This window comes from Pecten maximus, chromosome 8 (genome assembly GCF_902652985.1).
Source record: "Pecten maximus chromosome 8, xPecMax1.1, whole genome shotgun sequence".
In the NCBI taxonomy this organism is placed as follows: Eukaryota; Metazoa; Mollusca; class Bivalvia; order Pectinida; family Pectinidae; genus Pecten; species Pecten maximus.
Genome location: NC_047022.1, coordinates 42,230,181 through 42,244,102, shown reverse-complemented (window position 1 = coordinate 42,244,102; position 13,922 = coordinate 42,230,181). Strand labels below are relative to the sequence as shown.

Sequence of the window (13,922 nt, the reverse complement as noted above, 5' to 3'; positions counted from 1 at the left end):
CGACGTCCATACATTGAACGTTCGACTGGGAGAATTTTATGCCGGGGTCCAGAAAGACGATGGGGTATCTCTTAAACGATCTTCGTTGAACAGTCTAAAATATGGTTTGAAGAAATACATATTATAACTTATTGATACCAAAATTCATTCACTTATGTTTTTTCGGTATAATAAAACAATTACTGCCCTTGTTCCGGGTTGATATGAATATTTGACCACCCTTGAGGTGTCATGTCACCCTCGGGTGACATGACATCTCTCGGGTGGTCAAATATTCATGTCAACCCGGAACAAGGGCAATAATTGTATAATGTATCCCAGGAGTAGTCATTACATGTTATGTATTTCAGGGCTGGTGATAACGTCTTATGTATTTCAGGGTTAGTAATAACATGTTATTCCAGGACTAGTGATAACATGTTATGTATCCCAGGGCTGGTGATAACATGTTATCCCAGGACTAGTGATAACATGTTATGTATTCCAGGAGTAGTGATAACATGTTATGTATTACAGAACTAGTGATAACATGTTATGTATTCCAGGACTAGTGATAACATGTTATATATTCCAGGAATAGTGATAACATGTTATGTATTCCAGGACTAGTGATAACATGTTATATATTCCAGGAATAGTGATAACATGTTATGTATTCCAGGGCTAGATGTGATGTACATTGCACCTATAATCAATGTTTTATGCAATTTTTTTCTGATTATGAAAATCTAAAAACCTTACAGAAATAAAAGAAACGTTTCTATATATCAAACATCATTTTAATGTCTACAGATGTTCAGTTTAAAAGGTTTTTACAATACAATGACTACACAACTCCAAACTGTCTTCATCTTCAGCAACAAACCTGGATTACCTAACCTCACACTAAGATAACATGATTTGTTTTTATTGAAGACCACACTACCTCAGTAGAACAGACATAACATATACTGTATGGTTATACAGCTTTATCAAAACAACAAACTTAAACACTTTAATGCAAGTCTTGGGTTTACAAATGACTAACTGTAATTTAGTGTTAACTATGACTCGACACTGGATGATTATGGTTAAGACAAATGTAGAAGATTTTTAAATGAGATTATAAAATAAGATCCCGTTACAAACAATGTCCTCTATTTGGAATGTGGTGTTTTGCAGTATGATTGATCAATAAAATTATGACACACTTATGTCTCCCATATAAAACATCCTAGAGGAGATTCAATGTAAAGATTAACACCACGTTAAGATGAACACTACATTTCCACAGATATCAAATTAAACAATCTTACTTTTGTTGTTAAACAGAAAGATTGCACACACTTGTTTCTTCCTCATTGGTAAAAGTAAAACATGAGAACACTTTTCACATACCACCTCCATCAGGGGGAGGGGGAGGGGGGAGTGGCGGGGGATCTCTGGCTCCACTCATCACAGTGTCCGTCACAGCCCTCTGGCCAGTAGGAGTGGCTGTCAAAGCGTGACTAGCAGGCACATTTTCTGAAGGTAGAGGGGCCATCACAGAGGACATTGCTGAGCCATAGGAAGTCTGAAGATTTGCTCCATGGGGAATTCCAACAGGGGGATTTCCCGAATCCTTGTTGGGTCTTGCCATGGCTGGTGGAGTTGCATTGACATTTGTGTTGGATGTTGACCATGACTGTGCAGCCTGGGAAATATCTGAAGAGGGCATTGAACGAACTGGTGTAGTTGAACCTGCATCCATTGGGGGGCGTGTGGGCATGTTCATGGCTGGTCGTGTTGGCCTCAGACCTGGTGAGGAACCAGGTCTGACAGGGGCTGGTGATGAGGCTGGAGAGGACCCTGGGGATCTGTGACCTCCTGACCCTGGAGACATTCCCATTCTGACCCGACCAGAGGGGGTGCTGCCGGGGCTTCGTCCTTGACGTCTCGCCTGTTTCTCTGCAGCATTTTGTATGCGCTGCATCATCATGTCTTGTAACACTTTGTCCATTCGGGCAACCTTTTTCTGAGACTTTGGAGTTTTGACACCTAGTGTAGAGAAAGTAACCAATACACAGTTAGTGTTCCGTGACCAGTTATTCATTTAAGGTTAGGACATTGCAAATATCACTAAATTCTTTAGAACATTTTTTTTTGCTATATATCAAATATTTACCCTTTCAGTCTGGCTGAGTAAACCATAGTAACTATCTAACTCAAATTGTAACATATTTTATTTTCCAATAGAAAGCCAACATATATTTTGATGAATTCTAACTCAAAATGAGGGTTGGACTTAAGCTTACTGCAGGACAATTACCAAGATTGGATTGTATTATCAGTCAACAGGAAGGCAGCTTACCATGCAAAAGCTTATTGTCAAATAGATAAGTAAAGACCACAATTTATTACATTTTTACTAGTGAAATATCAAAAATTATTCATTTTAAAAAGGGATATTTTTCACTACTAGTGAAACAAGAGATCCCAGAGGGATCTTGGCGCCCACCATTGAATGTTCTTCATAGGTTCCATGTCAGATTGATCTTTTCCCTACTTTTCTCTTCTTCTATGTCTTACTAATATGTGTAAATTCAGAAGAAGCCTCTAGTACTTTTCAAACAAGGGCAACCTATATATAAAATTTAAGATTAAGGCACCAAGGGGAACCTATACATGGAATTTGAGAAAGATTCCTTCAGTACTTTCTGAGAAATAGCGATAACAAACTTCAATTGTCAAAATCCAAGATGGCTGCCTGTCGGCCATGTTGTTTTCCGATTGGTCTCAAAATGCAATATGCATAACTAGACATCGAGGGGAACCTACATATGAAATTTCAGGAAGATCCCTTCATCAGTTTCTTAGAAATAGCGATAACAAGTTTAAATTTTCGAAATCCAAGATGGCTGCCTGTCAGCCATGTTGTTTTCCGATTAGTCTCAAAATACAATATGCATAACTAGGCACCAAGGGGAACCTACATATGAAATTTCAGGAAGATTCCTTCAATACTATCTTAGAAATAGCGATAACAAACTTCAATTGTCAAAATCCAAGATGGCTACCTGTCGGCCATGTTGTTTTCTGATTGGTCTCAAAATGCAATATGCATAACTAGACACCGAGGGGAACCTACATATGAAATTTCAGGAAGATCCCTTCATCAGTTTCTTAGAAATAGCGACAACAAGTTTCAATTTTCGAAATCCAAGATGGCTGCCTGTCGGCCATGTTGTTTTCCGATTAGTCTCAAAATACAATATGCATAACTAGGCACCAAGGGGAACCTACATATGAAATTTCAGGAAGATCCCTTCAATACTTTCTTAGAAATAGCGATAACAAACTTCAATTGTCGAAATCCAAGATGGCTACCTGTCAGCCATGTTGTTTTCCGATTGGTCTCAAAATGCAATATGCATAACTAGACACCAAGGGGAACCTACATATGAAATTTGAGGAAGATCCCTTTATTATTTTCTTAGAAATAGCGATAACAAACTTCCAATTGTCAAAATCCAAGATGGCTGCCTGTCGGCCATGTTGTTTTCTGATTGGTCTCAAAATGCAATATGCATAACTAGACACCGAGGGGAACCTACATATGAAATTTCAGGAAGATCCCTTCATCAGTTTCTTAGAAATAGCGACAACAAGTTTCAATTTTCGAAATCCAAGATGGCTGCCTGTCGGCCATGTTGTTTTCCGATTAGTCTCAAAATACAATATGCATAACTAGGCACCAAGGGGAACCTACATATGAAATTTCAGGAAGATCCCTTCAATACTTTCTTAGAAATAGCGATAACAAACTTCAATTGTCGAAATCCAAGATGGCTACCTGTCAGCCATGTTGTTTTCCGATTGGTCTCAAAATGCAATATGCATAACTAGACACCAAGGGGAACCTACATATGAAATTTGAGGAAGATCCCTTTATTATTTTCTTAGAAATAGCGATAACAAACTTCCAATTGTCAAAATCCAAGATGGCTGCCTGTCGGCCATGTTGTTTTCCGATTAGTCTCAAAATGCAATATGCATAATTAAGCATCAAGGGAAACCTACATATGAAATTTTAGAACAAGAGATCCCAGAGGGATCTTGGCGCCCACCATTGAATGATCTTCATAGGTTCCATGTCGGATTGATCTTTTCTCTACTTTTCCCTTCATTTTACTAATCTGTGCAAATTGAGACATCCCTCCAGTACTTTTCAAACAAGGGAATCCAAGCTATATAAGAAATTTGAGATTTAACGATAATGGCTGTTTGTTTGCCAGGTTGTTTTCAGGACAGACTGGTCCAAAAATGCAATACAAGGGACCAAGGGGAACCTACTTATGAAATTTGAGAAAGATCCCTTCAGTACTTTCTCAGAAATAGTGATAACAAACTTCAATTGTCAAAATCCAAGATGGCTGCCTGTCAGCCATGTTGTTTTCTGATTGGTCTCAAAACGCAATATGCATAACTAGGCACCAAGGGGAACCTACATATGAAATTTGAGAAAGATCCCGTTAGTACTTTCTCAGAAATACCGATAACAAACTTCAATGGTCAAAATCCAAGATGGCTGCCTGTCGGCCATGTTGTTTTCCGATTGGTCTCAAAATGCAATATGCATAACAAGACACCAAGAGGAACCTACATATGAAATTTGAAAAAGATCCCTTCAGTACTTTCTGAGAAATAGCGATAACAAACTTCAATTGTCAATATCCAAGATGGCTACCTGTCAGCCATGTTGTTTTCTGATTGGTCTCAAAATGCAGTATGCATATCAAGGCACATGAGGGAACGTATGTATGAAATTTGAGAAAGATCCCTTCATTATTTTCTGAGAAATAGCGATAACAAACTTCAATTGTCAAAATCCAAGATGGCTGCCTGTCGGCCATGTTGTTTTCCGATTTGTCTCAAAATGCAATATGCATAACTAGGCACCAAGGGGAACCTACATATGAAATTTGAGAAAGATCCCTTCAGTACTTTCTGAGAAATAGCGATAACAAACTTCAATTGTCAAAATCCAAGATGGCTGCCTGTCGGCCATGTTGTTTTCCGATTGGTCTCAAAATGCAATATGCAAAACTAGGCACCAAGAGGAACCTACATATGAAATTTGAGAAAGATCCCTTCAGTACTTTCTGAGGATTAGCGATAACAAGAATTGTTTACGGACGGACGGAGGGACGGACGGACGGACGAGGGACGGACGGACGACGGACCACGGACGCAGGGCGATTTGAATAGCCCACCATCTGATGATGGTGGGCTAAAAATCCCTTCAGTACTTTCTACGAAATAGCGATAACAAACTTCAAATGTCAAAATCCAAGATGGCTGCCTGTCGGCCATGTTGTTTTTCCGATTAGTCTCAAAATGCAGTATGCATAACTAAGCATCAAGGGGAACCTACATATTAAATTTGAGAAAGATCCCTTCAGTATTTTCTGAGAAATAGTGATAACAATCTTCAATTGTCAAAATCCAAGATGGCTGCCTGTCGGCCATGTTGTTTTCCGATTGGTCTCAAAATGCAATATGCATAACTAGGCACCAAGGGGTACCTATATTTGAAATTTGAGAAAGATCCCTTCAGTGCTTTCTGAGAATTAGCGATAACAAACTTCAATTGTCAAAATCCAAGATGGCTGCCTGTCGGCCATGTTGTTTTCCGATTGGTCTCAAAATGCAATATGCATAACTAGGCACCAAGAGGAACCTATATATGAAATTTGAGAAAGATCCCTTCAGTGCTTTCTGAGAATTAGCGATAACAAACTTCAATTGTCAAAATCCAAGATGGCTGCCTGTCGGCCATGTTGTTTTCTGATTGGTCTCAAAATGCAATATGCATAATTAAGCATCAAGGGAAACCTACATATGAAATTTTAGAAAAATCCCTTCAGTACTTTCTACGAAATAGCGATAACAAACTTCAAATGTCAAAATCCAAGATGGCTGCCTGTCGGCCATGTTGTTTTTCCGATTAGTCTCAAAATGCAATATGCATAACTAAGCATCAAGGGGAACCTACATATTAAATTTGAGAAAGATCCCTTCAGTATTTTCTGAGAAATAGTGATAACAATCTTCAATTGTCAAAATCCAAGATGGCTGCCTGTCGGCCATGTTGTTTTCCGATTGGTCTCAAAATGCAATATGCATAACTAGGCACCAAGGGGTACCTATATTTGAAATTTGAGAAAGATCCCTTCAGTGCTTTCTGAGAATTAGCGATAACAAACTTCAATTGTCAAAATCCAAGATGGCTGCCTGTCGGCCATGTTGTTTTCCGATTGGTCTCAAAATGCAATATGCATAACTAGGCACCAAGAGGAACCTATATATGAAATTTGAGAAAGATCCCTTCAGTGCTTTCTGAGAATTAGCGATAACAAACTTCAATTGTCAAAATCCAAGATGGCTGCCTGTCGGCCATGTTGTTTTCTGATTGGTCTCAAAATGCAATATGCATAACTAGGCACCAAGGGGAACCTACATATGAAGTTTGAGAAAGATCCCTTCAGTACTTTCTGAGAAATAGCGATAACAAGAATTGTTTACGGACGGACGGAGGGACGGAGGACGGAGGGACGGACCACGGACGCAGGGCGATTTGAATAGCCCACCATCTGATGATGGTGGGCTAAAAATATCACTTTTTCTGATTTGGCCAATCAAAACACTGCTTACAAATGGCAATAGGGAAAATTAAAAGCTGACCCAGTATATTTTGCTATAAAAATGTAATAAACAGAATACCTAGCAGTTTCCATATTCCAAATATATTTCACTCGCGTGGCTAATATTTTGATATTTTTCACTTGTGCTGTGCACTTGATTTTCAACACTGGTTCTCAGTAAGTAAATTGAAACTTTCTCAAATTCCTAAGGAACAAAAGTGGTATTGAAGTGTTATCATGCCCCAAAATGGAGTATTCAAATAGCCATTGTCAAAATATGGCTGTATGAAAGTTTGATGCTACAATTGGTATTTTTGACATAAAACTTTAATATTGATGGCAGAATAGTAGTTTACTGGTACAATGGATTGAGGTAAGCACAGTAAATATAAAAACAAAACTTGAAACAGACCTGGAGTTCTCCTTGGTGTCACCTTTGTGGCAGTGTCAAATTCATCTTCTTCAAAATCAAATTCTGTTGGTTGTTGTGGCCTACAAGAAAAGCAATATAGATTTTATATAGAAAGGCCCTATGAATTTTATCTACTATTTTTGTGGGCATTTCGGCTTTTACATCCAGGAGAGGTGTCTTTAGTCTTCAATCAACCATTCCGGGGCAGGCTGAAATTCTTTAATTTAAAAACAGGATAGCGAAATGAAAATGTATTAATAAACAAAAGAATACACTAAGAATAGGTATAACCAGTAGATTAGAAAGTATTTAACATTTATAACATTATCTCAAATTAGAAATTTGAATTAAAAAAAAGTCTATCTCTAAAATATATATTATGAAGTTTTGGAAATGGTAAGGAGTTTAACAGCTTACCTGGTAATGTAACATTTGATAGCTAAATGAGCAAATTGTGAAATAAGTCAGCAGACTGCCATAGACTATATAATATAACCAATACAGAAATGATGATATCTTACTTTGGTTCCTCTTCTGCCTCCTCTGGCTCCGCCTCAATGCTTGGATCCTGGGTGGCATCCATATCTTCTTCTTCTGTTCCCTTTGGTGGTCGTCGACCAGGACATTTCCAATTCAATTCCAAAACTTTTTCCTTTTCAATTTTCTCAAACAATTGTAGGATATCCTTTGGAGTAGGTTCCCACACACCTTTTCCTGACTTTGTAGGGTCGTACTTTTCATCATCACTCCCATCAACACACCAAGTCTCTTTTTCAGTTTCAGAGTCACCACCAATCAATCCCATGGCTCTCGTCTTCAGCCAACAATAACTGAATTGTCCAAACTTGAATTACATAGTATGTCTCGGCCTCTGAAAGCTGGGGAAATAGATTGAAGAATATTTTATTTAATCGATCCAAGTCTTGATATACATGTACAATGTACATACATTGCTTTCATAGTTGATATTTACATTAATCCACATAAAAGTTCAATGGAGTTCATGTGATATTCTATTATCTTTTAACATTAATTAATTTACTTATGTCCAAATTGTACTTTAAAGACATATATAGGAGTTTGTTAAACCACATAATAAGTTATTGCTATTTTTATCACGCAAGAATTTATATACATGTCCTTGTGGTCAGCCTGTCCTTTTATTGTTTTTATATACAATGCATTCATACGTTAAACTTATATTGATAAACTGTTTAAATTGGATGTATATAATAGTGTAATGAACTTATTGGTATATGTGTTTAAGTTCGGTGACGTATATTTATTGTTGTGTTTATGATTATGTGATTATTTTATAATCTGTCTTCGGCATAGGTACCGAAATACTCGGAGCCATGCACTTGCGCTGATCATAATTACCTGCCGGTCTGTTTACGGTAGCCGGGCTTAGAGTAGTGGTACGCTCTCTAAGCTAGCTCCAAACCAAGCAGGTATTTCAATGTTAGGTATAGGTAACATCACGATTTAATAATAACCTTGCGAATCTGAGTAAGCAAGTATGGTAGGACAGCCTGTTTCCGTGTCCCACGGATCTCTGATGAGGCACAGAACAGCGGGTGAGTGGGTGTGTAATAAGCAATGGTTGTGCACTAGGGTCTGGACTAGTAGTATTGCTTCTAGCCCCGCTCCCCGGCTACTTGTGTGTGGGACCCGGGCTATATGTATTACTTCTAACCTCGCTCCCACGAACAATACGCTACTGTGCGTGCGTGACCGTTATCCGGGTTAGTCACTAACCCGGCTACATTTGTGCCCGGGTGATACATAGGTATAAAAGGGAAAGCGTGAGAGAGAATAGAGAGATCAGGGAGAATCGGAATACAAAGAGGAAGCCTGTGTGACATCTGTCGAGCGAAAGGATTTGTGTAAACTGTACCACACTGAAGATACATGTACACATCAAAGAATACAGCTCTGTAACTTGCATAGTGTCAAACACGGTTCTTTTGGTTGGTGACATAACAAGAAAAAAGAAGATCCGCCAGAGACATTTATCACTAGCTGAAGTATATTGTTGCCGGACTGGACTGGGTCGATCATTGGTTATACTTTAGTACGTATATCCTAATTCAATACTTACCATACATATTAAGCCACAGCATTACTCGTTTATTTCTTATTCGAAAAAATAATAATTATAATAAAATAGATTCAATAGTTGCAGAGGTCATTTATGCAGAAAACACCTTTAATCTCCCGAAGAGAAAACGCAATCGGCCATACATTGTATATTCCTTGTTATCCGTCATTATCACAAGTGTAATGCTAAGAAACACCTGAAAGCCTGATCAAATATGCGCATAATGCACACCATATCGATCTGGTTTTTTTTGTTTTTTGTTTTTAACATGAATATGAACAATCCACATGCGCACATTATAAAGGACTTGTGGTAAGACTTTTGCTGAATTCAGAAAAAAACTTAGGTAGGTTTTTTCTGTGTTTACTTCCGTTTCTTCGACCCTTTAAAGAGGCCTGTCCGTGAATGAACTGAAACGTATTGATCGGGCAGCATAAATGCAAAAAATACATAAACAAAAATCATCAAAAGGCAAACTCTGGAAATTTTTATATCACCTCCACGTCAACAAATTACGGCACCCGGGTGTAAAGCTCCAGAGCGTCTTCGAATTCGTTGCCACAGGTGTAAAATACTGAAATGTTTAATTTTCCTATTTAACCATTACCAATCAATCTAATAAGACTTGATAATGTCAAAATATATAATTCCGATAAACTGTGAGATTTACAGTCATTTCAATCGCGGATTTTGCTGTATATGCTGCATAATTTGTGGATTGGGGCATAATTTGGTCATACCCGCCTACACTGTGGGCGAATTAGCAAAAAATGAGAAGTGTTTTTCCTGTCCGTTATCCTTGCAAGTTATAGCCATTTTATCATATTGTTCCGTGGTCAGGTTATTTTCCTTGAAGGACAGCATTATCACATCAAAAAAGAGAAAAAAATATCTCAATCGTTCTTCCGATCCCGTCTTCGGCGTTTATTTTCTACAGAAATTATCGTTGCCCGGGTGTAAAATTCATCGACGCCCAGGTGTAAGCACCGGCGCCCGGTCAGTACGATTGAACCCGGTGGGTAAGGTAACGACCAGGTACCGAAACGACTGTACCCCAACTAGAATCCATTTTATGCTGAAAGTACAGTACACGCATTTGCTTCATTGGCGTCGAAGGTTAAAATAAGTTATAACTTTACAAAGTTTATCATGTTATGTATTGAACTTGTAAACGACGTCAAATACAAGGGACTTTTCACTTTTTAGCTCGTCTCTTCGAAGAAGAGTGTGAGCTTATGTTGTCACTCCGGCGTCGGCGTCGGTTTTCAAATGTTAAGTTTTTGGTGCAAGTGTTGTCACTGTATAATTGTACTAGGGTGCTGATAATTGGTTATAGACTCCCTCTGGAGTTAAACTATATCCCCTGCTGGAGTTAAACTAAAAGATTTTTTTTTGGAAAAAAACAGATTTTTCAAATTTTTGGACTTAAGTTTTTGATGCAAGTGTTGAAAGGTATTAATACATCACTTCATAATTGTACCAGGGAGCTGATATTTGGCAATAGAGTCCCTATGGAGTAAGTCTTAATCCCTTCCTGGAGTAAAACTATAAAAAAAAAAATGGATTTTTTGTTTTTAATCGTGTTTTTTGTTTTTAAATCTTTGGACTTTGTGTTAAGTTTATGTTGTGAGTGTTGAAACGCATAGTAATACATGGTATAAGGTTCTCTGTGGGGGTTAATTACTATCCCTTGCCGGAGTTAAACTGAAAGATTTTTTGGGGGAAAAAACAGATTTTTTCAAATTTTTGTGCAAGTGTTGAAAGCTATTAACACATCACTTTATGATTGTACTAGGGTGCCGATATTTGGTAAAAGAGTCCCTATGTAGTTACACTATCCCTTCTTAGAGTGAAACTGAAAAAAAAACAATGTGAAAATGCTCACATTAGACAATTTATACCCGTCTACATTTTTCAAGGGAGACAACTCTCATAAGGATAATATTTTATTATAAAATTGAAGAAATAGGTCTAAAAGCAATTACATTTGTATCTAATATATTCATTCAATCTACAACAGCACAGCTTGTCTCCCGAATGTATGTCAATAAATGATTTATATATATATAAATTGGTATGGTTTTGAAAATTGCATGAATTCACAAAACACAATCTGATCAAGTAAACAATATAAATATTATAGTAAACTTACGTGTGGTCACGCACAATATATGGTCACTGAATATAAGTATATACTCACAAAATGGTCTAAGTAGACTGGTGAGTTGGTTCACAAAATATCAGTAGACAGTACAAAGACGAGCACGTCTGGTTCGGGTGGCTGGTATCACAAAACTTGTCGCCTTCCTGTCAGAACCACGGAGACACCCGGAGTTGCCCGAATGACTACGGAATCCCGACAAGGAAGACAACTCTGGCGGACTAGTCCCAGTTTCACTACAGTCCTCCCCGTTTTCATACTCCTCCATACCGACAGCAAAACACACCTTCGCAGAAAAGTCCCTTGCTCCAAGGAAAGTCCAGGAAAATGTGGCCACACATATTTTAAAAAATTATGAACAGTTCACAAACATACAAACAATAACAAGTGAAACTTTCAGCTCGCAAGGACTAGCGTCATGAAAGTTCACGGTCCCTATAACTTGTACAGCTCTCTGGCATTGGCGGTCGCACACTCCAGGATTTCTGGTGTCCGAGCGTCCAGATGTGCTGCTACTACAGCCGCTGTCTCCCCAATGTACGCTGGTGTACTAACCCTTGCCTTCCCAGGGGGAAAGTAGGGAGAATCGGTCTCTAGCAGCAACCTGTTCCACGGGATGGCCTTGAGTCCTTCCAGTTGCGGGTTGTCGAAAACGCGGACAGCAGCAGTTACACCAAAATATGTGTTCGGAAACTTCCGCAGCCACGCCCTGACAATATCGCTCTTTCCCATGAAACAGTGAACATGGATCCTCTGCTCACTGGAGCATACATCCTCCACCATACCCAGAGCAGATCTGTACACATCCGTGCCATGGATATCTCCCTTGACTCCTCTTAAGTGTAGCACTAGGGGTTGATCAGGCCGAGCCATCCTCAGGAGTTTAGCAAAAACCTCCTCCTGATGCGACCATCTCAAGATGGGTATGGTCCGGTCTAGGCCACACTCTCCTAGAGCCACTACCTTGGGATGATCCAGCAGACGTTGGAGACAAATGTTCCGCTCAACGGTGAGTGTCTCATAGTGTTTGGGATGGACACCAACTGCTACCCTCCATGGTCCATGCGACTCAAAGTCCACAGGGGGGTATGTGTTGGGTTCGCTGAACACAACAATGCCTCCGACAACATTCACTGGAATGCTTGGGGTCTCCGCCACAGCATCCGAATAGCTATAGGCCAGCAAATCCTCAACGGTATGTCCACTGCTCTTTCCCCAGATCTGGCGGCTGGTCCTGTCAAGGTGGAAATGACTGTCAATGACGTCAGGGCTGCTTGGCGCGCTAATGGTAGGCAACGCAGTCTCCTCGTCCTCGGAATTGACTTCATCCACCACGTAGTACTCTTCCAGACCTGGAGGTAAATCAGCTTCGGCTGACGACTCTGGAGATGCCGGCTGCAGCGATGTTGCGGCTGCTTCCTCAAATGGTGGTTCCACTGTAAGTTGGACAACTCTAAAGTTGTAAAACACTGTTCGTTGCGCCGGCGTACAGACGTCCAACATGGCGATCAGACATCTCCAGAACAGTAAAACAGCAGGAGAGTTCACAGGGTGTAGAGAGAACTCCGCAGGCTCTTGGACTCCCAACAAACTACAAGCTTGCCGGAAGACCTCGAGGTGACAAGGGTCCAGGACGCTCCCTTCCGGAATCATCCTCGACTCATTGACATGGTCCACAGCTGTCTAGAGAGTGGTTTTCCTGCCATATGCTAGGCGAACCAACGATTTTAAAGCCTCTATCTGGTTGGGGACGTTAGAACTGACGTCAGAAAACACCATCGGTAAGTGTTTGGTTACTGCATGGCGTTTCGCTCGCCTGTCCTTAGACGTACATCCAGACAGAGGGCAGTAGAGTGGCACGGTCTTGGGCTGTTGGGCTGTGGGCTGATGTCTGGCTACCTTGCACAGTGGCGAATCCGTTGACCCGCTGACAGACAGAGTCCTTTTTCCCCCCGACAGTTGTTTGACGTTCCTCTGCGGGGGTCCAGAAACACCCACACCACTTCCATGATGCGGACGACAAGGCTGGGCTCCCGTCCTAGGTATAACTGGTGCAGGCATCAGGCACAAAGTCCCAGAATGAGGTGGAGGACCTGATGATGAAACTTCAAAATCTACCACTTCACCCATCGACATCGGCACTGATGGCAATGATGACACAGGTTCTGACAAGTCCATGCTCTCCTGATTGGATAGTGTAGGGGCATCAGACGTAAGGTCCAACGATTTGCGAAACCATACCAATTGATATATTTTAATTATTTATTGACAAACATATGCGAGACGAGCTATGCTGTTCTCCAACGGCTCTCGTTTCCTCTACCGACTGCTTACACCACCTGCACATAACTGCATAAGCCAAGGTTGTCGGCCATCTACTGCAGGCTGCCGGCCAGCCAAAAAGAAAGTACCGTACTGTTTTGTTATCAGTGGGGAAAAAAGATTGTCAATGAATTAAAATAAATAAAGCAGTACTTTGTTTAGCATACCTCTTGTATGATTCTGGAGAAAATGCTAAAGTTTCCCGCACATTCACGTTGTCGTTTTAGCGCTTAAGCTTCTCACTGACAAGATGTAATGGAATGA

General features: G+C 40.0%; 2 protein-coding genes across 4 annotated transcripts; both read right to left on the bottom strand.

The window, feature by feature from the left end:
- Positions 1-761: 761 nt before the first annotated feature.
- LOC117333565 (PAXIP1-associated glutamate-rich protein 1-like) lies at positions 762-13,915 on the bottom strand. 3 transcript variants are annotated; one of them, XM_033892909.1, is made up of 4 exons: positions 13,826-13,915; positions 7,596-7,952; positions 7,075-7,154; positions 762-2,016 (listed from the first exon to the last, which is right to left on the bottom strand). In XM_033892909.1, the coding sequence occupies exons 2-4, from the start codon at positions 7,877-7,879 to the stop codon at positions 1,370-1,372; spliced, it is 1,011 nt and encodes a 336-aa protein (XP_033748800.1). In that variant the 5' UTR covers positions 7,880-7,952; positions 13,826-13,915; the 3' UTR covers positions 762-1,369. The 3 variants fall into 3 exon arrangements, with proteins under 3 accessions (XP_033748800.1, XP_033748802.1, XP_033748803.1); XM_033892911.1 differs by having other exon boundaries at positions 13,812-13,878; XM_033892912.1 differs by lacking the exon at positions 13,826-13,915 and adding an exon at positions 11,376-11,492.
- On the bottom strand, positions 11,663-13,019 carry LOC117333564 (putative deoxyribonuclease TATDN2). The gene has a single exon (XM_033892908.1). The coding sequence runs from the start codon at positions 12,987-12,989 to the stop codon at positions 11,772-11,774; it is 1,218 nt and encodes a 405-aa protein (XP_033748799.1). The 5' UTR covers positions 12,990-13,019; the 3' UTR covers positions 11,663-11,771.
- Positions 13,916-13,922: the final 7 nt, after the last annotated feature.